Source organism: Actinia tenebrosa, unplaced genomic scaffold (genome assembly GCF_029948245.1).
Source record: "Actinia tenebrosa isolate PJP-AT-01 unplaced genomic scaffold, QUT_ActTen_1.0 PGA_scaffold8__29_contigs__length_14323225, whole genome shotgun sequence".
Lineage (NCBI taxonomy): Eukaryota > Metazoa > Cnidaria > Anthozoa > Actiniaria > Actiniidae > Actinia > Actinia tenebrosa.
In genome coordinates this window covers 10,853,890-10,879,212 of record NW_028292585.1, presented here as the reverse complement: position 1 = coordinate 10,879,212, position 25,323 = coordinate 10,853,890, and the positions used below count along the sequence as shown (strand labels likewise).

The 25,323-nt window shown below is 36.0% G+C and overlaps 2 protein-coding genes across 3 annotated transcripts in view; one reads left to right on the top strand and one right to left on the bottom strand.

The window, feature by feature from the left end:
* The window catches only part of LOC116305603 (echinoderm microtubule-associated protein-like 6), a 44,787-nt gene that overhangs the window by 12,765 nt on the left and 6,699 nt on the right, over positions 1-25,323 (bottom strand). The window contains exons 3-17 of the mRNA XM_031715549.2: positions 15,929-16,027; positions 10,116-10,224; positions 8,972-9,117; positions 7,813-7,948; positions 7,445-7,560; positions 6,837-6,922; positions 6,441-6,578; positions 5,693-5,949; positions 5,289-5,501; positions 4,048-4,298; positions 3,690-3,847; positions 3,189-3,375; positions 2,101-2,206; positions 1,637-1,730; positions 118-421 (exon numbers count right to left, since the gene is read on the bottom strand). Coding sequence (XP_031571409.2) covers positions 118-421; positions 1,637-1,730; positions 2,101-2,206; positions 3,189-3,375; positions 3,690-3,847; positions 4,048-4,298; positions 5,289-5,501; positions 5,693-5,949; positions 6,441-6,578; positions 6,837-6,922; positions 7,445-7,560; positions 7,813-7,948; positions 8,972-9,117; positions 10,116-10,224; positions 15,929-16,027 — 2,400 coding nt within the window. The remainder of the gene's footprint in view (positions 1-117; positions 422-1,636; positions 1,731-2,100; positions 2,207-3,188; positions 3,376-3,689; positions 3,848-4,047; positions 4,299-5,288; positions 5,502-5,692; positions 5,950-6,440; positions 6,579-6,836; positions 6,923-7,444; positions 7,561-7,812; positions 7,949-8,971; positions 9,118-10,115; positions 10,225-15,928; positions 16,028-25,323) is intronic.
* Positions 17,814-25,255, top strand: LOC116302070 (uncharacterized). Of its 2 annotated transcripts, none has more exons than XM_089024057.1 (13): positions 17,814-18,997; positions 19,154-19,397; positions 20,026-20,137; positions 20,350-20,453; positions 20,549-20,664; positions 20,728-20,804; positions 21,122-21,399; positions 21,671-21,822; positions 21,930-22,017; positions 22,187-22,404; positions 22,519-22,605; positions 22,881-23,097; positions 23,508-25,255. In XM_089024057.1, the coding sequence occupies exons 1-13, from the start codon at positions 18,062-18,064 to the stop codon at positions 24,974-24,976; spliced, it is 4,098 nt and encodes a 1,365-aa protein (XP_088880183.1). In that variant the 5' UTR covers positions 17,814-18,061; the 3' UTR covers positions 24,977-25,255. The 2 variants fall into 2 exon arrangements, with proteins under 2 accessions (XP_088880183.1, XP_088880184.1); XM_089024058.1 differs by lacking the exon at positions 23,508-25,255 and adding an exon at positions 23,178-23,489.

Below are 25,323 nucleotides of genomic sequence, written 5' to 3'. Positions count from 1 at the left end.
CGATATTTTTATCTGGGTTTTTCGTTTTTCTTCTCTCTGCAAAATGTTTTCCCCCCCGAATGTTTACTCCCATTACGATCAATATGAGAAGCTAAAAGAAGGAAGAATTTCTCTCACCTTTTTCAGCGTCTGAATAGCAAACACTGGTCCTTCGTGAGCCTGGATTGATCCCTGTAATGCGTTACCTTGCCAGATATACACCTTACCCAGCGCTCCTCCAGAGAACACCACCTCAGGGTTTTTACTGTACGTAACACACATCATTGAGTCGTGTTTTCCTGCATGACCAAAAGTTCCTCGCTTAGATGTAAAACCACCACCTGTTTGAGTCCAGAATTTGATGTGCTTGACGCCTGCGGTGACAAGTTGTTCGTTGTTTATTGGATTCCATTTGATGACAAATATTTTGTCTTTGTGGCCTCTGCATTGAAAAGTAGTAAAAAGCATCTGGATAAGTGGGGGAAAAACTCAAAATCTACGAAAGCCGAGAAGGGCCACATAATTTCCGACTTCTACTTTTTGACTTATTTTGACTAAATTTCTGACTTTGAAACTTCTGAGTTTAAAGGAAGAGTAGCATGCTGGGTAAATGATCATAAACTGTTTGCAGCTTTTTTAGAGGTATTTATACTCCACTTTAGTCATGACAAAGGTATCAATCTTCTTTCCATTTCTGATATTGCTATAGGTTGCAAGGGCGGATCCAGGGTTTTTTTAAAGGGGGGGTCTCAGGGGTAAATTTTGTGGGCAATGGAATCCCAGTCGCATTTTTACCACAGGGAGCCCATTTGACCTCAGGAATGACAGGGGGGTCGCGGCCCCCTCCGACCCTCCCCCTGGATCCGCCCTTGGGTTGAAGATTCCAGTTTCGTCGTGTGTTTTGCCAGCATACACAGCGGCACTTCAGCCTGGCAGCTGCTTAGCAAGGGAAGACCTTATAAAGAATTACTTCGAGCTAGGTTATACCAATGCCGAGATTTTTAACCTTATGCCACGGAATTCTTATATCCGTTCGGACAATCAAAAGAATTATTTAGCAGTTACGTCTAACGAGAGCACAAGCAACACAAATGAATCTTCTGATGATCAAATTGTTCGAGCAGTATTTCAGAAGTTAGAGAATAGCTCCTGGCTCATTTTTGGGATACCGGCAATTGACAAGTAGGATGAGACGGGAATACAAAATGATTGTCACGCGAGATACGTCGTAGAAGTCGGAAATTATGTGGCCCTTCTCGGCTTTCGTACAAAATCACTTTCGAGTTATTGGAAGTGTTGGGAGGCTGGTAACTAAAAAAGAGGCGTGAAAGCAAGATAATAATACTTGGCAGCACAATGTATGGACCTAATTGGAAATAAGCTCACTGCTTTATTAGTTCACCCAATAAAGATCATTATTATGAAAAGGCGCTTTATATTTCTCTTTTGACAAGTGGATAAGACAATCCTTAGAGAACGCTCGCCAGCAAAGGCTGAAAAAATTAAACTGATTAATTGAACATGGCACTTCTTAAATATTTTATTATTGCAGTATATTTCAGTAACGTTTTGCTGTTAAGCGCGTTCTTACAAACATCTCGAGGAAAAAAGTAAAAAAATAAATTAAAAAATTAAAAAAACGGAAGTGACATCTTACCTCGTGGTTGCTAACTTTTCTCCCTTTTTCCAATCCCAAACAACAATGACATGATTATCATCCAAGCCAACACTAGCTAGTTTTCGACCGTCACCTATAATTCAATATTGTTCTTTGTATTAGTTATTCTAAATATACCATAAATGGCTATAAAGAGGTTAGTGCACCATCACGACATGGTAGCCATGACAGAAGGTAGGAACACTTGAATCTGGTCTAACCTGATTTACATGAGAAAGAATTCAGTTTCCCAAGACGGAAATGATCTATTTTTGTGCTTTCTTTCATGGCTGCCATCACGTGATGCTGCAATACCTCTATCCCTTTTACGAGCAATAATTCCCCCACCGAGAATAAGTCGTGCATGGACGAGAGTAAAACGTGCAAAGTACAACATCTTCTGTATCTTCCTACTTCACCATTTTCAAAACGACTTTGAATCAAGTCTATTAAATTGTGATTACCTGAGAAGTCTACGGCACAGACACCCCTTGAGTGTTGTCCTTTGAGGATGGAGAGTGTTTCCATTTTTTCTGCATCCCATACGTGAATAGCTGGATCCCGACCAACCTACGATAACAGAATAGTCCAGCAAATCGTTATATACCATTCTAATCAGTTCTCCGTTTCGTTGCATGTTGCCTTCATGTAACTGTCTGTTCTAGGCCCAAATTTAAGTTTAACACCATACAATGAAACAAGGGGGGGACCAAACCTATTCAGAAACACTTGCCTCACACAGTCAAAGACGTCTGGGTTATGACAGGTGGACTAGGCTAAATAATGTTTGTTTGTTTTAATACTTGGTTAATGAATTTTATCTTAAACAAAGATAAATCGAGGCGTATTTTTAAGGAAACAATAGTTAATATTTTGTAGGCAGGGAATGGGATGGTGGGGATAAATTACTGAAAGAGTCATGAAAAAAACGCACTCTTAATTTGTAAAGAACAATGCCCTTAATATAAGGTGACTGGCTACTTTTGAAAAATAACTTTAAACTTTCTTTTAAACTACTTTATTTTGAAGTGGAATTTAATACTGATTCTAAATATGAAAATGGGGTGTCCCGAGCTTGTTTTAGAGATAATCATGAGTTTTTGAAGCGAACATCGTACTATCAGAAGTAATCAGAAAACAGTTAACTTATTCCACGAATATGCCGGCTAGTAAATCATTCTACAATAATAAGTGGATATTTTTGACAAAAAGACAAAGAAAAATAACATTGATTTGTCATGTTTTTATTCCCAAAAACTGAAGTCGAACAAAAATTCCTACAGAAATCATTTTTTTATGTGTTTAAAAAAATTAACTTTAAAAAAAGATATACAGTAACCTAGATTTCTTAGAAGCTTTTTCGAATAAGCTGATAAAAAAATATAGTTCTGCGCAAAATTTGAGGGTTTAGCCCAAGTGAAACCGTGTAGATGATTCAGCGGTTTTTGAGCGCACGCGCACATCGTGGGCTCGAATCGAACTTTCAAAGTAGGCAGTCACCTTAACGAACCCACATCTTAAAAAAACAAAAAGGGTATAGGTGCATTATTACCTGTCCAGTTGCTATGAAATCCTTTGCCGGATGAATAGCCAGGCACAAGACATCATCAGTATGTCCAGTATAGAATCGCTGTTTGTGTTTGTCGCGACTGTAAACGATACCGAGAGCTGCCACATGATACACGATCTCGCCAGTCTGGGTGTAGAACACGTTATTGCGACAATCATAACCACGATATCTGATCAATAAACAACCAATCATAGTTATATACATGTATTACGGCAGAGCTCACAATAAACAGTAATGATGATTATGATGGTGATGATAATGGTGATGATGATGACGAAGATGATGATGTTGGTGATGGTGATGATGATAATGATGGTGGCGGTGATGGTGATGATAGTGATGATGATGGTGATGATGGTGATGATGTTGGTGATGTTGGTGATGTTGGTGATGAAGATGAGGTGATGATGATGATGATGGTGGTGGTGGTGGAGGCGACGATAATACTTCAAGTATTGCTATAAATCAAATTTCATAACTTACCCAAAGACGAAATCCAATGTCAGTCCTTCATTGGGTGGTTTCTGGCGGGGATTATTATCCTCGGGTTCAATCCTACTCTTTCTTTTCTTTGACAATTCTCTTTTTAAGGCCGGTAGGTCTTCCTTGTAGATGGTTCGAGTGTAATCAATTTGTTTTTCCTGAATCAATAATAAATAATGATAGGAATAAAGGTTGACTATCTTTATTCAAAAGCAATTAAGATCAAACGTTTCTTGGCTTTCCCCCGCTCAAGAATATTTATTAGAAAAACATAAACCGTAATAAACGATAGGAAGAAGACTAAAAGAGCAGTACCGCTTAATTACAATACACAAGATAATAACGAGAAATAGCTTACATTCTCTACATCGCTGTCAAGTTCCCCAATATCAGAAGCTTCTGAATCACTGTCTTCGCTATCAGACTCTAGATAACCAGAAACCGGCTCAGGAAGGTCTTCATCATCCCCTGTAACACCCTCTGGAAGGAATCGCCACTGGAAAACTGAATGATCACCTCCACCCACACTGATAACACGATGAAAATCATAGGAGAAACGAACATTGGTCACGTGCGCTGAATGTCCAACGTACTTACGGAATTTAGCACCTGAAAAAACAATAGAATAACATAAAAATAGATATCAGGATTTTCCATTTTGTTGTTTACTAGAAAAAATGTTTACTAAGTTGTTTACTACTAGCTGTCGTTGTTGTTATAAGTATGCTGGTACCCCAAGAACAAATTAATTGTATAGCTACTTATTAATCCCATATAGGTAACTGTCCAATTATATTCTTAGTCCCCTTCAAGGTTCCCCGCGCCATCTTAAAAAAAATAGATCACTTTATTGAGTGTCTAGTCGTTCTAGCGCTTTCGCACTAATTGGGGGAAATTTTCGCTCACACACACTACCTCTACATTTAATATTCTATGCACACAACGCTCAACTCACATGTTGATTTTTACGGAGGGAGGAAACCGGAAAACCCGGAGAAAACCCTCGTAGCACAGGAGAGAACAACACATCAAACAAACTCAAATCACATGTGGCGACCGCAGGGCTCGAACCAGCGACCCGACCCGTTGGACTCACAGCGGTTAAAAACGACGCGTTAGCCGCGAACGCCACCCATGCTACCCTCTTGAAAGCTAGCTGTGCCTTTGCATCGAAGCAAGACGAACGGTTAGCTTGCAAAGACAGAGACATGTAAATAATTGTCCAAAGTGTTAAAAAAAGGTCTCTATCATTGCAAGCTCGTCTCGCTTCGATGCAAAGGCACGATTACCTTTCAAGATGGCGCAGGGAATTATAATGGGGGACTATTGTTCTTAAAAATTAAAGTATAATCCAGCTTTTACCAAATTAGATTAATAGGACTAGGTAGCAATACAATTTATGAATAGGACCACATTATGATTAAAATATAATTAGACTCAAAAGATTCCTCTGACTGCCAAATTGAACTCCGCCTACGACCCCATCCAATTTTGACAGTCCTTGGAATTTTCCTCGTCCAGTTTTTTTCACCTAGGGCAGCCTATTACAAATATAAATTTAGTAATCGTTAGTCATTATATGCGAATACTAACACCAACCTTTTCTAACTGAGGGAAAGTTGAAGAGTTTAACAAGACCAAAATCATCCCCCGTTACCAAGACATTGTGATTGAAGGCTGCATCAGTGGCGTTAACGTCATTGGTGTCGGTATATTTACCCCAGATACCGTTAACCTCTGTGCCAAGTACACATGTCCATGAGGCCCAGTGGATTGTCTTGATCTCATCTTTATTCGTAATGCGTTTACCATCTGACAAAGGTAGAGTATATGTTTAAAATACTATCACAACCGAACGTCCAACCAAAAAAGGACGGCGTTTTTTATGCCGCGTACACGAAGCACCAGCCGTTTATTTTCTTATTTTATTTCAGGAAAAACAAGAGAGGACCCCTCTACTACTATACTCAGACTTAAAAGAATTTGACTAAAACAAGGCTTACTTGGCATACGATAGAAGAGTCGTTCAGCAGCACCAGAATTGGTCTGCAAGTACTTGCTATCTTCAGACCAGTCCAAATGAGTTATAAAGCTAGAGCTCCCTTTACATTCTCCGACCTTCTTGTACTTCTGAGCTACTGCATAGATGTCTACAAAATTATCATTGGATCCAACTGCCAGGTATTGACCATCAGGGGAGTACTTCATCTCATGGATGACTTCTCGACGATCTCTGATATGAGTAATCTCGGAAAGATCTCTGGAATTATTTCAGAATAAGAAAATAATGTTTAGTTACAATGACTCAGAAAAAAGAAAGTCAGAAAGAAAGAATAATGGAATGAAAGGGATGACTATTAATAAAGAATAGAGAGATAGGGATGGGAGGGACAGGAGGAAGGAAGGAGGAAGGGCGGAAAGGAAGAGAGGAACGAAAGGAAGTAAAAATCATAAAAGTATATGCACATGCAATTCTAAACATAAGACAGAGTACTTAAATACGATGCTGTCTGGCTTTCTTATGGAGGTTAACTCAGCTAGAAGACTCCAGACTCTCTTTGAACAGTAAGATTGATTTAGAGGGATTTAGATAAGTTAGCCTACTAGTAGTAAATTAGACTTTAGAATGGGAGCAAAAGGTACAAAAAAGGCCCACAGGAATTTATGTGTTAAAAAATTCAAGCCAATTGTGCAGTTCAGATTAGTGACTTTTAAACTCAATAAAAAAATCCATTATAATTGAACTCTAACCTTGCTTTGAGTACACGAAATGAGCCATCTCCCAAACCAACAGCAAGATGTGAAGAATCTGCACTAAAGCTAACAGACCTTATCTTCTGATCCAGGTCAGTCCTTGCAAGTAAACTCTTATCAGCCATACTCCACAATCTATCATTAAAAAGTGGCTACTAAGAGTTTACGACTTTAAAAGAAAACAGCATATGACCAAATGGAATAACATAAAAGTGTAGAGAAATCAAATAGTATACAACCTCCAAGGATTTCCATTCCTATCACCCAATAACAATTTGTCAGGTGCTATCCAGATTATTAAACAGTAATAGTGATGGAAATGATTGGTTTGGAGAATGAGGGATTATAAGGTATTAGAAAAGTGGCTACACATACAACAGATTGTAAGGTTACCTAACACTTTTGTCATCACTTCCTGTTGCAAAGATACCCTTCTTTGGATGGACTGCAAGAGCCCATAGTTCTCCTTCAGCATGGCCCTAGTAGTGGAAATGACAGAGATTAAATAGTATATATTAAGCAGTTAACGACTGCCTAGACTAAGTAACGAAATGCTGTTGTGACAAGAAGCCATTTGCCGATGACCCTTGGACTCTCCTTAAACCAAGCAGTTGTGTCAAAATGGGATTCAAAAATAGAAAGAGCACTAGTAATAAAGTGAAGGTTACACCCATAACATAATGCATACAAAAGATAACATAGGAAAAAACTGCATTGATATTGAAATTTTATTATAATTAAGATTTGCATTGTAAGATAATGTATCCTGGAAGAAAGAGAGCGCTTGCAGTCCCGGCTACATTTATCCACTCAAATCCTAATTCAATTAGTAGCTATAAGTGCAAATATTCTATTGAACTTGATTGATGTTCAAGGATATCAGCAGTATTTGAACATCATGATCATCTGGAGAACCATAGGGGAATTACATAACGTAGCAGTAAAAACACACACAAGCACAGGTATCCTCTTGAAAGGTATAACTTTTTAATATATATTACCTGAACAATAGTTCTTGGTTTGTCTTTATTTGATGCAATAACTTCAAATACTTCACCAGCATTAGTTCCAACCAGGATCTTATCCTCCTGCCAACAAACACTTCTAACGCACAGGCCTGTTGAGATGTTGAATATCAAACAACTATATTATTATACCACTATACAAGTTGAGGTTACTATTGTTCAGTTCACCACATGAGTAAGAATGAAACCTTTTTCAGACTGTTTATTTATAAAGGTTTTACAGTTTCTACATGTCAGAGTATGAAACAGCAGTTATCATTGATGAAATTGTGTCTTAACCACCTGTAAGTCTAAAAGTAAACAGATGTATTTTGACTGTTGCGAGCTTAATATATAAAAAGTACCTTCATATCCCACAAGAGTATTAACCATGTCAATCTTAGCAATTGGTTTGAAGTCAGAGTCCCACAGAATGAATGACCCATCTTTAGATCCAGTTGCATACCCATCAGATCCTCCATAGATAGAAAACACAGCTCCCTTGAGGAAAATTGAAAGCATGATTATTTTTTTGAAAATATTTAGCAAAACAGGTATTTTATGATTCTATGAAAGAAAAAATGATGAAGAAAATAAAGGAAGGAAAGAAGCAAATTGAAAGTACTAAAGAAAGAATTCAGTTCCCTAACCATGGAAAACTCCAGAAAGGTTAATTGGCAATTAACTACCATGATAATCAATCAAATAAATATTATTTTCATGTACATTGCATACTACTTTTATAGAAATGTATTTGATTGACAATATTGGCACTGTCTTCCTCTACTGCTGATTAAACTTATTGAGTCAGTACATTGCATTGAAAACAGTCAAGTGCAGTAACTACTTTTATAGAAATGTATTTGATTGACAATATTGGCACTGTCTTCTACTGCTGATAATGATAATGATGATGATTTATGAATTAATATAGAGCCTTTTCTATATGAATATAATTAAAGGTGCTTTACATTGAGAAGTGAATGATGTTTTTTGTGCAATTTACAAGCATGAGAGATGGTTAGTATGAAGTGGAGGCACTGAGGCCCGGTGGTCACTGCCAGGGTTTCTTTATGTCCTCAGTGGTTCTTTTAAATTAATTTTTTTTTAAATTTACGTCCCTCCTATGTTGGTTAGTAATGATGAGTGTGGAGAGACAGGACCGCCATTTAAAGTGGTCTTCTGAGCCACTTGAAAGTCTAACCATTTGCAGATGTAATTACAAAGGCAGCACTTTCTCCTCAGTTATTTTAAAACCCTGAGTGTTGGTCCGGCCGGGACTTGAACCACGACCTCCCGCACGAAAGTCCGATGCCCAACCAACTGAGCCAACCGCTTGGCGGTTGATTAACTTTAATGAGTCAGTGCATTGCACTGAAAACAGTCAAATGCAGTAACTACTTTTATAAAAAATTTATTTGATTGACAATATTGGCACTGTCTTACTCTACTGCTGTTTAACCCTAGTCAGTGCATTGCATTGAAAACAGTCAAGTGCAGTAACATTTTTAACTTGCTGCATACCGTGTGTGCACTTGGTATTGAACCAGCCAAGTTTTGTCCTTTCCATTTATAGATTTCACCACTCAAGGTACCAGAATATGTGACATCATTAGGACCAAATGCAAGACACAAGTTAGTTTGGATTTCTCCAGCCTTGCCAAAGATACCTTTAACATAGAATGCTCATCAATAACTTCGCCTAGACTTTAAAGTTGCAACACAAGCTCTAAGAGCAGTGTGTGGATCGATCTTTTCTGAGATGCATGAGCGCTGCCTTAAGTATTGCATGCTCGGATTTGAAAAAGGCATTTCTGGGCAAGATATCATGCCCTCTATTGAAAATACATACAAACCTTGAAATTATGTTAACGGATGAAACGTTTGAAATTTCTTTTAGTTCAGGAGCAGGATTATTATTAAATTTTTATTTTGAAAATAATATACTGGCAGTATATAGCTCATTTTAAATGAATAGTTTCTGTAAGGGTTTTAGAAATTGCCTATAACTCTATGTTTTGCAAAGGTTTCCTATAAACACTGCCCAAAATGCCTCATTTTCATGTCTGCACCTGCAATATTTACAAAAGCACTTGCAGATCTTAGAAATTGTCTATTAAAATGAATTCGTTAGCAACTTCCAGTGTAATTTGTCCAATGAGGTGATCAAATCATTGGGCAAACCAATGCACTAAAGAAAATGATCAAATATTGGAGTTTTTGCTGAATATGGGATCAGAAATGTCTGAGGAAAATAGCGCCCACTGGGGAGTCAGGATGGCGTGGTGGTAAAAAGCTCACCTCTCACCTCTGAGGTCTGGGGTGCAAATCCCAGTCACTGCATGTGAGCTGAGTTGGTTGTTTCTCTTTCTGAATCCAAGGGTTTTTCCGGTCCTCCGGTTTTTCCTTCCTCCTCTCAAATCAACCCTAGCTAATTCAAACTGGTTAGAGCTGTGCTCCGGGGTCATACATGGACTGTATAGTGGCTGCCAGAGGTGACTCATGCTCTCAGTTCGACCCTGTTGAGCTGTGCCACTGCTGTACTTGCGGTTGTGATAAGCGATGACAAGTTTTTCATTTCATTACCATTTCTTTTTTCTATATATATTTTTCCTTTCTAATGCCAGTGCAAATTAAAATACCTAAGCAGTTGCACCAAACGTCCTACCTTTCTTTGGGTTCAAGGCATTTCCAAGCATTGTCCAGAACTTTATGTGCTTTACTCCACAGCTTACAATTGAACTGTCATTGTAAGGATTGAACTGGATGTCAAATATCTATAACAAATGTTAACCCAAAACATTGTAAAACGAAAAGTAGTTGTTTTTCTTACTCTAGCAATAAAACACTACATGGCATGGCATGGCATGGAATAGGATGGCATGACATGGCATGGCATGTGATGGCATGGCATGGCATGGCATGGCATGGCATGGCATGGCATGGCATGGGATGGCATGGCATGGCATGGCATAACATGGGATGACATGGGATGGGATGGCATTTGGATGGCATGGCATGGCATGGGATAGGATGGGCATGGCATGATATGGCATGGCATGGGATGGCATGGCATGGCATGGGATGGCATGGGATGGCATGGCATGGCATGGGATGGGATGGGATGGGATGGGATGGGATGGGATAGCATACAGAAAAGAAAAGAAAAGAACAGAAAAGAACAGAACAGAACAGAACAGAACAGAACAGAACAGAACAGAACAGAACAGAACAGAACAGAACAGAACAGAACAGAACAGAACAGAACAGAACAGAACAGAACAGAACAGAACAGAACAGAACAGAACAGAACAGAACACAATAGAAATTTATTTGTGCCCTCTGATTTGCAAATTAATAATTATTAACAATTTTGAAAATTATAATAAAAATTTTAGGAACCACTTGCTACCTAAAATAGCAATGCTAATCAAGTTAGGTAACATATTGGTCATTTGGTACTCTGTTCTTTGATGATTGTTAGAAGAATAAGTATAAAAATAGGAAAATCCAAAAACAAATGTAATTGGATTGGAGTAAAAATATAAAGAAAAAGAAAAAAGAAAACCATAAAGGAAAGGAAAAAGAAACCATGGGCAAAGAGTAAAAGTGCATCAGAGCAACTTGTAAGTTTTTAAAATTTGATCTAATATATATATTTAGGCATTGCCTAAAAGCTTAGCTCCTAACAACACAGGTAGCACAATTTAGATACGATTTTATAAGAAAATAAAATCTGGCAAAAAATCTTCAATTTTTTCTCTCCATCGAGATGAAGATAATGTCCCCCATAACGAAAACCATGAAGTGAATAAATAAAATCGAAATGCACTACATTGTTTTCTTCACACAGGGTCTTTGTTTTTTAGACCTTAGTACTCTCCCACTTAGGAATTTTGTCACATGTACACAAACCCACCAACCACCCCAGGGGCTAGTTTTGGTCTTGAAAAATTCTTCTACAATGTTTTGCATGGCCGACATTCTTACGCTTTGAATTCCTGTTTAATTTTACTTGAAAAACGAAAGATAACTACAAACAAATAAAATAAAATGTCAAGTTTAGTGAAATTTAACTTTAGATGTCTTTCACTAAAATCCAAATTTTGGAGATTTCCTAACTTTTTATGGACAAGGTCATAAGACAGACTAGAAAACTCCTTAAGAAAAGGTGAGCAACATATAAGCTTACTTTTACATTTTAAAAAAAAAATTTTTATTTAAACATATTTGACTAAACATTTGCCCCAAAAGCTGTAAAGCTGTACTTATACTTCTTTTACATGACAATGTTTGGTTATCCATATCACAGGTAGCCCAAGCTTGGTTTCTGTGGTGTCCTGCTATAAAGAAATGTATGGAGATTCATCAAAAATTTCAATAAAATCATTGAAACGTGAAATAAAGCCTCAAAATTTTACCCGATCATTGAGAAATAGCACTTCTTTCGCTCTGTGTGGTTTTTTTTTAAATTTAGCTTGGAGCTCACTGTACACCAGTTCAACGGATTTCTTTCGGCAATCCACCCGAGGTCACACCGGAAGTCTTCATATCGTAAATGCGGGTTGGATTTGGATATAGTCTTTCTTCGAAATTATGGTGACTGTATTTTTTAACGGCCTAAGATACAAAAGTATTTAACTTATAATTTATAACTTTATAATCTTTCTTTGAAATTATGGTGAGTGTATTTTTTAACGGCCTAAGATACAAAAGTATTTCTTCCGGCGTGACCTCGGGTCGGTTGCCGAAAGAAATCCGTTGAACTGGTGTACAGTGAGCTCCAAGTACGGGTCAGAACAAGCGAGGTAGTATGTGAATACAGGCAAATTTCATGGCTTAAAGACGCGAAGATTAATCTCTAATGTGACTTTCTCGGTTCTATAGGGATGTGAGAGAAGGGTCATGACTAAAATGTGGCGCTGGAAAGAAAATTCGAAGACATACGAGGTTTCAAAGACCCGTGATGGTTCGCTTTTGGGACTCGAGTTTCCAACCTTCTCTTATTTCTTACTGGTGGGGAAAAAAATCTTAAAACGGGCTAAACTCAAAAAATAACCACGCAGAGCGAAAGAAGTGCTATTTCTCAATGATCGGGTAAAATTTCGAGGCTTTAGTTCACGTTTTAATGATTTTATTGAAATTTTTGATGAATCTCCATACATTTCCTATAACAGGACACCACAGAAACCAAGCTTGGGCTACCTGTGTCCATATGAAGAGTTTATGAAGAACCGTATTTTTACCGCAATGAAATTAAGAAAATAAATGTTAAAAAACCAAATATTATTATGTCATCAGTTAAAAAATAGCTTTCTTATCCTAATTCTACATAAAAAATTAAAAATATTTTTATTTTTATTCCTTTCATATAAGCCTTAACTACTTTTTGATAAGCTTGAAAACTTATAACTTACTAGATTTTGAGATTCGATTTTAGCTGTTTTCATCTGTTTTCATGCTTGAGAAAGATACGGAATTCACGAATCATAAAAGTTTTCGAAAAACAAAGTTTACATTCAGTTAAACTTGACAAGAACAACTGAGACAAAATAGAAAATAATGCAAAATGCAATGTCAAACACAAAATGACGAATTTCTTTGTCAGTAAATTGGCATTTGTAAATGTGTTTGAATATTTTTAGCTTTTTAAAGTGAAACAGGGTCTTATACAATTAACACCTCTCAGCAACACAAATTTAAGCTCATTTGAATAATCATACAAGCTTGAACAGTTTAAACAGTTGAATATTTGGTTTAATTTTATTCAATAGAGTGATGGGACTTAATCCACGTGAAATAAAAACAAAATAGTTATTTAACTAATAGTCGCAATTTAGTGCCTATTTAGTCGATATCACTCAAGTGAATCAATCTATATATGAATACACAGGAGACATCAAATACACAAGAAACATGTTAGTCATTGATAGTCATAGCATTGGAAGCCATGAAAAATCAACTTGATGGTTAACCATTTTTTCTTAAGTATGGTGCTCCGCTCCCGCGGAAGCTCCGCTATTATTACTTTTTTAAAACCTGAAAGCGGCATGTCTCCTCATACATGTATACTGTATGTGTTAACCTGCATGAGTATTCTCTTACATTGACTTGAATTTCCTACTTATGGCTTTCAGTGCTTGCTTAAGATCATAAGGTTTAATAGTGTGGCTTAAATTTGAAGCTTGGTTGAATAAATGTCAAAAATGTAGACGAAATACAATATATTATTAAGTTGTTGTTCAAGTTTTATAAAATATGGATATTAAATGTATAGCCAAAATTCATTAAATTCATTTTCCATATTCCAAATTTTGTAAAATAAATGCTAGGTTTTGTGGCAAAAAATTATATCACAATTTGATTACTGCAGATGGCATAAAGATTCTTTTTAATAGTAGGACTTGGCTTTTCTTTTTTTTTTTTTCCCGAAAAGGAATCACGGTTGGCACAAATGGGGTCAAAACCAATCAGATAAAATTTGTCATTTTTAAACAAATCCGTCATATTTTCAAAAATATTCCATCTAATGAAATGAAATTTTCAGAGTGTATTGATTAAGGGTAGAGTATCATTTTGGTTTATTCATTGTCAAAAATGGATGTCATTATAATGTCATAATGAAATGTTACATTTTTCATTAAAAAAGTTTAAGCACTGATTTAAAACAAAATACAGAATTTGAAAGGCAATAACATTCCCCATGTAATATGTTACAGCTTGCATAAATTTTTGATTATTAGGATCAGAGTTATTGAGGAATTAGTTTTTTGATGATGTCATAGGCGGTGATGTCACTGAAAAATGTAAAAAGCGATTTTACAGCACCAGAAGAAGCAAAGTGAACTTCTAAATGTTTATTGCTGTTATATAAGCTGTGCCACTTCAGTAAAATGCTAATTTATTTGGTATAGAGATATTTTAAAATATCTGTGATGTCATTGTCAGTCTTAGCATTATCATAAAAAATATTTTAAACTATTTCTCCTAAAAAAAATCAAAATTCTAAAAACACTTTGGGCAATTCTTATTACTTTTAATATTGAAAGTATGATGGCAAAATGTTAGCAAACAAAAAAGTAGTTTAATTTGAAGAAGTTTGTTTTTGCTAATGGTTTTGTATGTATCATTTCCCGCCAATTTTTCATGGGAAAATTGGAAACTAAAAAAGATTTCATAATTCTACTTATTACATCCATTTTGAAATCACAAGCAAATCCTGCAATCTGATTGGTTACCTGCAGCAGTGATTTCAGCCTAAATTGCACGATTTTGAGCTCTAAATTGCACGATTTTGCACATCATCTGATATGAACCAATCACAAGAGAGACATGTCATTTTCCAGCCAATTATATTAAGTAATCCATTTGAGTGTTGAGCTCGCCGCTTCTTGCGAAAAAAATAAGCCACGGCTTTTTTCTGAAAAACGATCTTACCGTAAAAAGTCGTAAAAAAAGACTTAAAAAGCTGTAAAAAGGACTTAAAAAGACCAACTGAGCACTTAAAATTGTCAAAAGCATCTTTGTAAAGTAACTGCTTAAGTAAGTTGAAGATATTACAGCCAAAAACAGTGGGGAAAACAATCGGCATCTTTTGAATGTGACGTCTTGGCGATTGATCGTGGAAAGTGGTTTCCTTTTCAATCTTTACATAACGCATAAAACACATTGAAAATATACAGTCATTAAAAGAAGTTTTTCTTAAGAAGAAGATTTTTGCTGAGCTACGTGACTTAAGGAAAACCAAAGGACTAAACAACCTTTGATTTTTGCTGTTTTCTCGGCACAAGTGTGATCTTAACATGTTGAACAGATTCGTAAAATACAAGCAGTTAGCATTGGCTGTATGAACAACAGCCAGTTCATTACAACCCTTTTGGGCAGGGTTGTCTTGCTATTTAATGTAAGTAAATGATGCTTAATACATGTAACTTTTAGTCCTATATAAATTCATTTTAGTTTTGGATTGAAAGTGTTGGTTTTCAAAATGAGAATCATTGTTTGATCAGTATAAACAAGTTCTCTAGACAGCATGTTTGAATTGACTGCTTGTAGATTGTAAGTCATATGTCGGTTTGAGTGGAAAAAAACGTCTCAAAAAAGATTTCAAAATGCATGGATATAAAAAAGTGGTAATTGAACTTCGTATTGCGCAATTTTGGTCTGAAATCAAACTTGCAATTACGAATCGCACTCCCGCTACGCAGGTCGTGCGATTTTGTAATCGCGAGTTTGATTTCAGACCAAATTGCACTCCACTCACATCAATTACCATTATTAACCCTTTTCCAAATTTCAAAATGGTTTTCGATTTAAATATTGTAATCAAGAGGGGAACAATATAAAATGAATTTTTACATTAAGGTTTTCTAAAAATTCAACAAGGATCACGTTTAGGGTCATTATGTCATTTTCTGAATGATCATGCAAAATAGCAAAAATTACTGTATAATAATCAAGTTTAATTAGCTTATTACGTACCCTATCAGTGTGACCTCTGGTGGATGCCAAGATCTTTCCCTTTTTCCAGTCCCATACAACAACCATATGATAGTCCTCAAGACCAACTGATACAAGTTGCTAGAGATGAAGAAGAAGGCAAAAGTAATTATTTTTTTAATGTTAAATTGTAAATAAAAAATAATGGCCAATACCTTAATTTTGCTATCTCTTTTTATTGCAGAGATATTCAATTGGCCATGACACATTGTGGACATTACATTTTTAAAGTAATTTAAAGATGCCATTTTTTAGTTTGTAATACATGTAGCTATTGTGTTGGAAGTGACGTAAACAGTACCTCAGACGTTCCTCATTAAATAAGCTTAATTAAAAAAAGGCAAATTTCTATCTTGAAGGCTGTTAAATACTTTTTTAAAGCTTGTTTTAGACATAAAAGAAAGACAACCAAATGTTTGATTCATCCTTTTAAAAGCTCGATTCCTGTGAATATTAAAAGTTGCTTAAAGTAAGCAAATATACATGTATTTTCTTACATTGTTAGGGACTAACATTGTCTGCCTAATAATGTAAAAAAAAGATGATTATAATTTGGGATTGTGAGTGTGAAACAATGTGTTGCAGACATTACATGGAAATTAAAATACTGTTGTGCACAGACATTATTACAATCTGGATTGTTGCCTTAAAATTCAAGTTTAAAGTTGATCTATTATAGTAGTAAAGAAGATACTATGTACTGTAGTGATATTCAGATACATCACCAGTTTTAGATTACAGTGAGTTTCTTGGTGTTTATCGTTGATTTAGATATGTCAGTAGTGTAACCAAAGGAAGCCCAATCAATGAAGTTATAATATGACTTTAAAATAAATGTACATTTTTATGCCAAATACATGTTCTCCCTTTTCCGACAAAAAATCTTCTTATCTTAAAGGCTTTTGGCCTTTTTTGTGGGTTTTTTACTTGCCCAGGGTAAAATACATTTAATGTACTGGTATGTTATTTGTCTCTTATGTTATTTTAGCTACATTTATATTCACATAAGACTTATATGGTATGAATTTTAAGCAGTTCCATGTAAACTGAGCATAATGTGAGAAAAAAGATCAATTGCTTGAGAATTTTTTTTTCTAAAGCAAGATTAACTTATCAGGCAGTAAAACATTGAATGATGTGTTTTGAACAAAAAATGTGCAAAATGTTTTTTGAATATAGGGTGTATTCTCATTTTTATGCTTGTGTAATGCCTGTACAACAGTAAAGTCCAGAACACATTTTCCTAGGTTTTGCAATTAGTTTTTAAAAAAATGAATTGACTAAAATGTTGGTCTTGACAATCAAAAAGAGAATTATGACTGTCTTGTATGAGATACATGTATTAAAAATATACCGGAAATTTAAAAAAAAAGCCTTATTTGTGCTGAGATTATGTAATGTCCGCAGCACATATTTAGCATTATATTTATTCATTTCGTAAAGAATTCTGTACAATATGAGAACATACATCATGAGTTTACTAAGCCGTTTAATAAACTCGTAGATTGTGTTTTATCGGGTCTAAAACCACTCGGCTACGGCTCGTGCTTTATACCCGATAAAACACTCTTGCTCGTTTATTAAACATTACTTATAGAAAATGCTTCCCCCTAGATTAGGTGTCGTCAATATTCAAGCAACCCAATATTTTTGTGGTTATTAGAATTTAAGATGCGCTAGCCACATTCCTATCGAATTGAGTGACTGAGTGTAACAATAGAATGACGAAGTCTACCAATCTTGTTGGTTTCGGAGTATCTTCGATAATCATTTCATTGTTTATCTCAACATTAAATCCTTGTTATATGCTGTATTGGTGAATTAAGAAATAAAAATTTTTTTGTTTTTCAACTCACGACGAGCTTTACTCAACTTTGAAATGCACAGCGGGAGCAGGCTCATCAATCAGCGGTTAACAATACTATGGTATATAATGCAATTAAGTCTTCAGTTGTTGATGTCAATACTTTCGTACAGTGCTGTATTTTGTATGTCATCGACAAGTTTTAGGAACATAAGAAACACAATGAAAACGAAAAAGTTAATGGTTAACGGAATATACGTATATAAACAAATGGATTTCGCGCGAAAGTCAAATAATTCTAAGCAGTGGACATGGCGGCAGAACGATCACCGCCAGGTCCACTGCAATTGAACCAGGTTATCGGACGTTCTCTCAATCCCTTGAAGAAATGGTATGCCTTGTCAAGCGACTGGTGCTACAGGATAAGAGAATTTATGATTAGCGACTGGTATGAGCTATTATCCGAGGACATAGTCGAAGTCCGTATAAGAGAACTAACATGCAGCGAGGGAAGACGAGTTCCTCTAGAATGGTTTGGCTCTGCCAGAAAGAAAGACTCGGTGGTTGTCGCTACTTTGTTTGGAATTCTTGGGAGAGACATGAGACGGAAAAAGCCTGGTGAATCTACGTTCTTCAAGTCTTCTGAATTCTTGCTTCTGAAAGAAATGATTAACGCGATCTCTCTTCATGGAAAAATGGCGGGAAGCCATCTTGATCAAAGTCCTGAGGCGGGAAAAACTATGTTCGAGAGTCCTGTTAGAAATCCCATCTACGAAACTCCCCCTTCCACTCCAGAAGAACCAACAAGGCTTACAGATCGTCCAAAGCTAAAAGACATATCGCAACAATGCGAAGTTATCGAGCAGTTGGACTTCAATGTGGTTGGGCCTCGAATAAGCATCAAGCAAGCAAAAACTGCCTCAAAAGCCATCATCAACAATATGAAGAGTATGACTACAAATAATGCCGCCTGTATTGGAAAAAGTTTGGGGTACAGCTTTTTGTATTCAGCTGAAGAAGACAAATCATTTGCAAGAGAAGTGGTTTCTTCTGCGATCGCTGTTGTTGGTAAAAAACAAGGGATAAAGAATGCTTTCACAAGTATAGTCGATAGTGATATTCACTCTCAGTTCGTCAACGCTATGAGGGTACCAGATTGGTTACAACTTTATGTAAAGTTAACCACTAAATTACCAGACAAGTCATGGCAAAGTGTCTTAAACTTTCTCAATCTTGGTCGAAGTGGGGTATGTCAATATGTTTTGTTTGTGATATATTATAAGAGTAATGTATATTTCTTTACTTTTAGGTTTTAGTTTATTCACTTGGAATGCAATATATTGTTGAAGATGGTTTAGTATATCTTTTCATAGGATTGAATTGTTCATTTATTTCTTTAACAGAAAAATATTGATGCAGGCATCTTGCTAACCAGCAATGAGATGAAAGCCCAGAAAGAGCTTGTGTTCGATGTAGTAAAAACTACATTTGATATCCAGCCTGTAGTCCCTAAGGAGCTGAGAGGGTATGGTGTAAGTCTTCCAATGGTTCTAGCTTGGGCTATAAGGGAATCAAGGCTACACCAAGGTTCTGAACATGCAGACACCCTTGAATTCAATCTTAAGCTTGATGGAAGACCTCTGGCAGGTACTGTGCATACAAATTTTCTTAATGGATCTATCAATATCAAGCCTGGGGGGGAATCAGGCTAACCACAGGAATTCGACTACAAGCTTTGCCCCCAGGGTGGGGATTTTAATGGTTCATTATGTCCCCAGGTTGGGGAGTTTTGACATATTTGTCATGTTCACCTACCCTGTGAGTGGGGGATTTTGATGCTTTTGACAATTATTTTTTGATCAGGTGTAGGGAATTTGAAGTGTTTTTTTAGAAAATGTCAAAATCCCCACCCCATGGCTGACCCCACCCCCTCCTTGGAATTAACATTGATGGGTGTATTAACTGGCAATGACTCTTATTTAATTCAATTATGTTGTTGTTAATTGTCATATAATTCAGTTCAAATTCAGTTAATAAGTTTGTATGTCTAACGTCTAGGGAAACCACTACAATAGCACATGAGAATGATCAATCACTTCCAAAAAAAATGATGCAACGGAACATTATTAGTCAATCAGAAGTGATCATTCTCACATACTAATAGTAGCATTTTCCCTTTGAAACAGAAGCTAGACATGCAAACTTTATGACAAAACTTGAACATTTCTCACTCAAGTAAGGTGCTAGTGTAGAAATTCATTTATTTATTAATAAGGACGAGAACAAGTTTCTGTTGGAATAGTGCCCATATCAAGCCATGGTGCTGACAGTGGCCAAAGTGCTCTTTCTGTTTATCCACTAGCAATTGCTAACTGTCAAGAAAAGAGGTACTTGCTTTATAATGCTTTTGCAACAAATCAAGAATATGCACATTCAAACCACCCACTTTCTGATTGAGAAATACATGGGTTAATAATGAATGAGTTTAATAATTACTCTTGTTGTGCTCGGATATTTTCATTTATACTTATGTACTCTAATTACAGTAATTGACTCTTACCATACATGGTGTTCATACTACTTTTTTTTTCTCTATTAGGGAAGAAGTGACAAGTTTAATTCAAAGGGTGAACAAAGAAAAGAACACAATTAAGCAAGAGGGTCTCTATGTTGATGGTAGAATGTATAAAATAAAGTTCAAAGGTAATTTTTGAAATTGTTGTGATAATTATGTAAATGTATGTATTATTTATTTGTATGTATTATTATGTAAATATGTATTATTTTATCATTGACAGTGACCATTGATTATAAGGCTATGCTCATGTTAATGGTAAAGAAGAAAGACTCCAACTTCGTATTGGGTGGCCGTGGAGTTGATGTTGAATTTTGCATCTTTTGTGCAGCAAAACGGGTAAAATGATTTATCTTCCCCTAATGCATTTTCTCAGTCTTAGTAAGTTTTGCTTTATTGTAGGCTTGTTTGAAACACTGGAATGGAGCTTTTGATGAAGTATGCACAGAATGTTTGGCTTCTAAAGCCAATATTGGAAAGTAAGAAAAACTATTTGACTATTTAATATACTCCTATAATAATTTGTAAAAAAAACCCCTGTCATAACATATTAGTTGAGGTAACAATTAACACTGCAAGACTGCAAAGAGTTTCACAGATTTTACTAACAACAAATCAATCTGTTTTTGATGTTTTTTTTTATTCCTAATAAGTTTCGAAAGTTCTGAATGCTAAACAAATCAGACAAAGGCTCTGGCCATAAAATATATATTAGTTAGAATATATGAAGCTAAATATTACAAGTAAAAACCAAAATCAATTGTCATCGGAATGTCTTGGGTTCAATTTTTTTCAGTTGGAATGGTTTCAGGGATGACCTCCTATTTCTTCTTGAGGAGGATCTCAGCAATATTTGTCTCTGTTCACTTCATCAAGAGATGAGAAACACAGAACAACTGCTAGGCTCTCTTGGCCTGTTTGCATATAGATGTGGTACCCTCAATGAGTGCAATGAAGCAATAGCAGGTTATGGGCCAGAGGTTTCACAAGAGTATAATAGAATTAAGGTGCAACTCAAGCCAGGACAGCAGACTGCAGTAACCAAGAGCAACATCAGTGTATCCTCTTTTTCTGGTAATTAAGTTGTGGCTTCATGTCACTGGTTATCATTTTCAAAGTTTATATTTTTCCAGGGTTTTTTATATTCAAACATATGTGAAAATGATCAGAGATTCCTTGTAGGTTTTTGAAAGGGATGTTAATGGAACAATTTAGTTTCACATTTTTCCAATTTGAGAAATGACTGTTTCATTGTTCATTTATCCAAGTGATTATCTCTAAATTTACAGTATAATTATGGTGATCTAAGAATTTTGTATTCAAGCAAATCTATGTTTTCTTTTAGGAACCACCGAGAGAAAGATCCTTGATAACATTGATGACATCATTTCCAGGGCATTGCCAGTTGACAAGGTCTCCAAGTATTACAGTGGAGTTAAAAATGCTGCCAGTACAGTCATTTTACACCATATTACTTTTTATCATGAAGTTATTAAGGTAATATCAATGGCTATCAATATTGCCAATAGAATAAGAGGAGGAGACAGAGCATAATATTAGATGTTTCCTTTATTTTTATCCTCTTCTTTTTATTTCTATCCCAGTACCTAAATGAGGATATCCTGGTTAAAGGAAAATTTACCAGAGCTTTTGGTACCCATACACAGGACGTTTCATTAAATGATACCAAAAGTAAGTCTTTGAATTTACTAAATTTTATTTTTATTTTTCCCTGGGAGGGGAGCAGTGTGCAGTTCTTGGCCTGGTGTCTTAGGTTTGATAAGTTTCAAAAATTATTTTTGAGTGTTATAAATGGGTGTTGTCTTTGTGAATAATATTGTATTCATTTATTTTGTTGTAGTTCTTAAAACGTTTTTGCTGGAAACCAAGGAAAGTTGGTCTAAAGAACTGGAGAAACTTGAAAATGACTATCTGTCCTGTGAGAACAAGATCACACCAACATCCCCAAAGAAAAAGAAAAGAAGAAAGGAAAAGAATCCTGCATCCTTTTCACAGTCAAACCACAATGAAGGTTTTGCTGAACTTGCAGCAACAACACAGATAAACCTTTTCCGCAAGGTTACCCTAATTTTTATTTATTTTTCTTCTAATAAATTAATGTGTTGTATTTTAATAATTTGTGTTAATATAAATCAAACAATTCATGACTTATAACATGTGATCATCTTACAGGTTTTCCTTGAATGGTCAAATATCGCAGAGACCTTAAGAGAATTTGATGGAGAGGAGGATGAACAAATTGATGTGTTTGATGTAAAGGTTGGTTCAATGTTGTTGCAGCTCAAGTGTTAAACCTTCAACCCTTTGTAGCTAGTTGAAAGGATGCATGCAAATTCATTTGCTTTCCATTTTATACATAAGGAGACAGAACTTTTTTATTATATGGCAAAGCAATTTCATGCACTATGATTCATCAATAATTTGTGGTACAGGCCAAAAATCAAACTTGCTCCATTTTTGCACACACAAGGAAATATAACATTCTATGACATGAAAAACTTATTATTATTATTTGATTGTTGTTGTTTAATTAGTGCAAGGTGTGGGGCCGTTGCTTACGTCATTTGTTTGGTGTGTCTCTTGGAACTGGGGATTATGGTCACTTGACCATTGATCACGCTCCCATGTTGTTGCGACTGCATGGATCCTTTAGAAGATATTCCAACCAAGGATTTGAGGCATCGCATAAAGTACACAGGGCTTTGTACTCAAGAGCGACTTGTCATGACAAAGGAGGAGCAACTGAATCAGGTATATAAGTAAATTAGAATAATACGAAATAGTCATTTTAGTGCTCACCTAATTTAACACATACTGCTTTTTCTCCGAAGCTGCTCAAATCTTAACCCATTGGTTATCAGAGAGCATGCTTTTCTTGAGGTACCAGTTCATCAAAGCAAGAGAGTGCTCTAGTGGAAATGGTATTAAGTAGCCATCACAATATTGAGTTGTTAGTAAAATTTAATACAAATGTTTGCACTACTTTCAGGGGCTCCTGTTCCAATATGATCTCCATTAGCCCCTGTTTCTCCAAACAACTCCTAGGGAAACCCTCACAAGCATGTCAAGAAATTAAATTTATTAGCACTATAATTTCTTAATTATAAGCATTTACACATTAAAATGTAGCCTAGGTAAATGAGTATTGGTATTTTTTGCAGCAAAATGTGTGTTCTACTTTCGTGGCTGTGGGTGGAAGAAAAAGAATGTTAACTGGAGTAGAGATGACGTGGAGTGGATTGATGAAATGATTTCATTGTTTACCAAAATCTTTGGTGAAGATGCCATGGATTATACTTTTATCAAGGATAAAGGCATGAAGGTAAGCTCATCCAGTGACCCAAGATTGGCTTTCACATACCGTCATGCAGAATGGGAAAGCAACCGTGATTCCTGTCCAGGGTCAGCCTCCACAGAAGCAAATCAATCAGCAGACACAATCCATTTAGAGGATGATGAGTATTCAGATGCCCTGGAAACAGATGCAGCCCCCTCAGAATCAGAATCACAACACATTAATAAAGCCGCAACCAAACCTGTAGCTATAGACCTTACTAGCGAAAGTGAACCAGTTGTCCAGTCTGATGCTCATGCAGTGTACTTCACATCCACTGTAACTCGGAGAGAGCTGGCTAAGCTTAAGATACCAAAGGTTGCCAACAATGGTTTATATGCAGATGTTGTGCCAGTTTCTGGAAAGTTTGTAGATACAGATCCATGTACTCTGCTGTTACGACCTCCCAAGACAATTGTTGATAAAGCAGAAAGATTATGCAAGAATGCATCAGCTGTTAAAGTTGGTGGTTTGGGAACATTTTCTCAACACAGTGTTTATCTTCTAAAAAAATTTTGTGACATTGCCAATCTAAAGAGGGAGGTACGACAAGAAGAGGGATGGCTTCATGACCCATGGGATGGTTTGAACCAAGATGAAATTGATAAAATCCAATCTCTTCTGTGGGATACAAAACTGCAGAAGACCATTCTCCAAATTGATGGTAAATCAATTGATGTCAAATCTTTCACCACCCTAGTTGGTGAAAGATATTTAGACAATTTCACAATAGATGTTATCATAAAGCATTTCATTAGAGATGCAGGTGCCACCAATCAAGTCTTGTACCTTCCTTCTCAGACCTTTACATGGTTGCAGAGTGATGACAAAGAGTTCATCAAGAGTCAGATCCAGAAAGAGTTAGGACCTGCATTCAGGGAAATAAGTTTGATCCTTGTACCAATCCACATGAATGGTATGCACTGGGGGCTTGCAGTTGCTGACCTATCTAACAAGAAACTCCTGTTTGATGATGGTTTAAAGATGATTCCTGACAAAAAAGTTATTGCTAATATGGTTAAGTGTCTGAACATCATAAAAACAATGATGGGTCCAGGTATGAAGTCTTTCGAAACTGCTTTCTGGTCTTCACAAGCAGACTTCGAGAGGTTTGGTATGCCAAGTCAAGGCAGTGGTGAGGGGTGTGGAAGTTGTGGGGTTGGAGTTATTCTTTCTGCACGTGACTTCATCCAAAAGGGTAGCCAGGCAGCAGGAAAATTTTCTTGGAGTTTTAAAGAATCAAGATTCTTAAGAAAACAATTAATGCAACAAATTATTTATTGGGCAGTAGAATAAGTCACGTATTGATGCCTAAATGATTCCTATACGAAATTATTATACTTAAAGACATGCTAACTGAATATGTACCATACATTTTTTGTAAATAGAAGACTTTTTTTCCTGTTGTATTTCAAATGGAATTCTGGAGACAGCAGACTGACTTGGCTAGAGATAGCTGTTAATCTGTGATAAATTCACCCAGGTGAATTTTTCCAGGTGTCTCCTTGGAAACCTATTTGTAAATATGGCATTTTTTGTGCAGCTCAAAATAAAACTGATGTTACAATATGGCAATACTGTAGTGGATATTGTAAATATGTTTTTATGATTATTTGCACTGTATATGTTTTTACTTCCTGAGA

Excerpts from the sequence above, each read along its gene's own strand:
- LOC116302070 (XM_089024057.1), top strand. The coding sequence starts at position 18,062 with ATGGCGGCAGAACGATCACCGCCAGGTCCACTGCAATTGAACCAGGTT. Across the intron at positions 19,398-20,025 it reads TGATGGAAGACCTCTGGCAG|GACGAGAACAAGTTTCTGTT; the intron begins GTACTGTGCATA and ends TTTATTAATAAG. Across the intron at positions 20,138-20,349 it reads GCTAACTGTCAAGAAAAGAG|GGAAGAAGTGACAAGTTTAA; the intron begins GTACTTGCTTTA and ends TTTCTCTATTAG.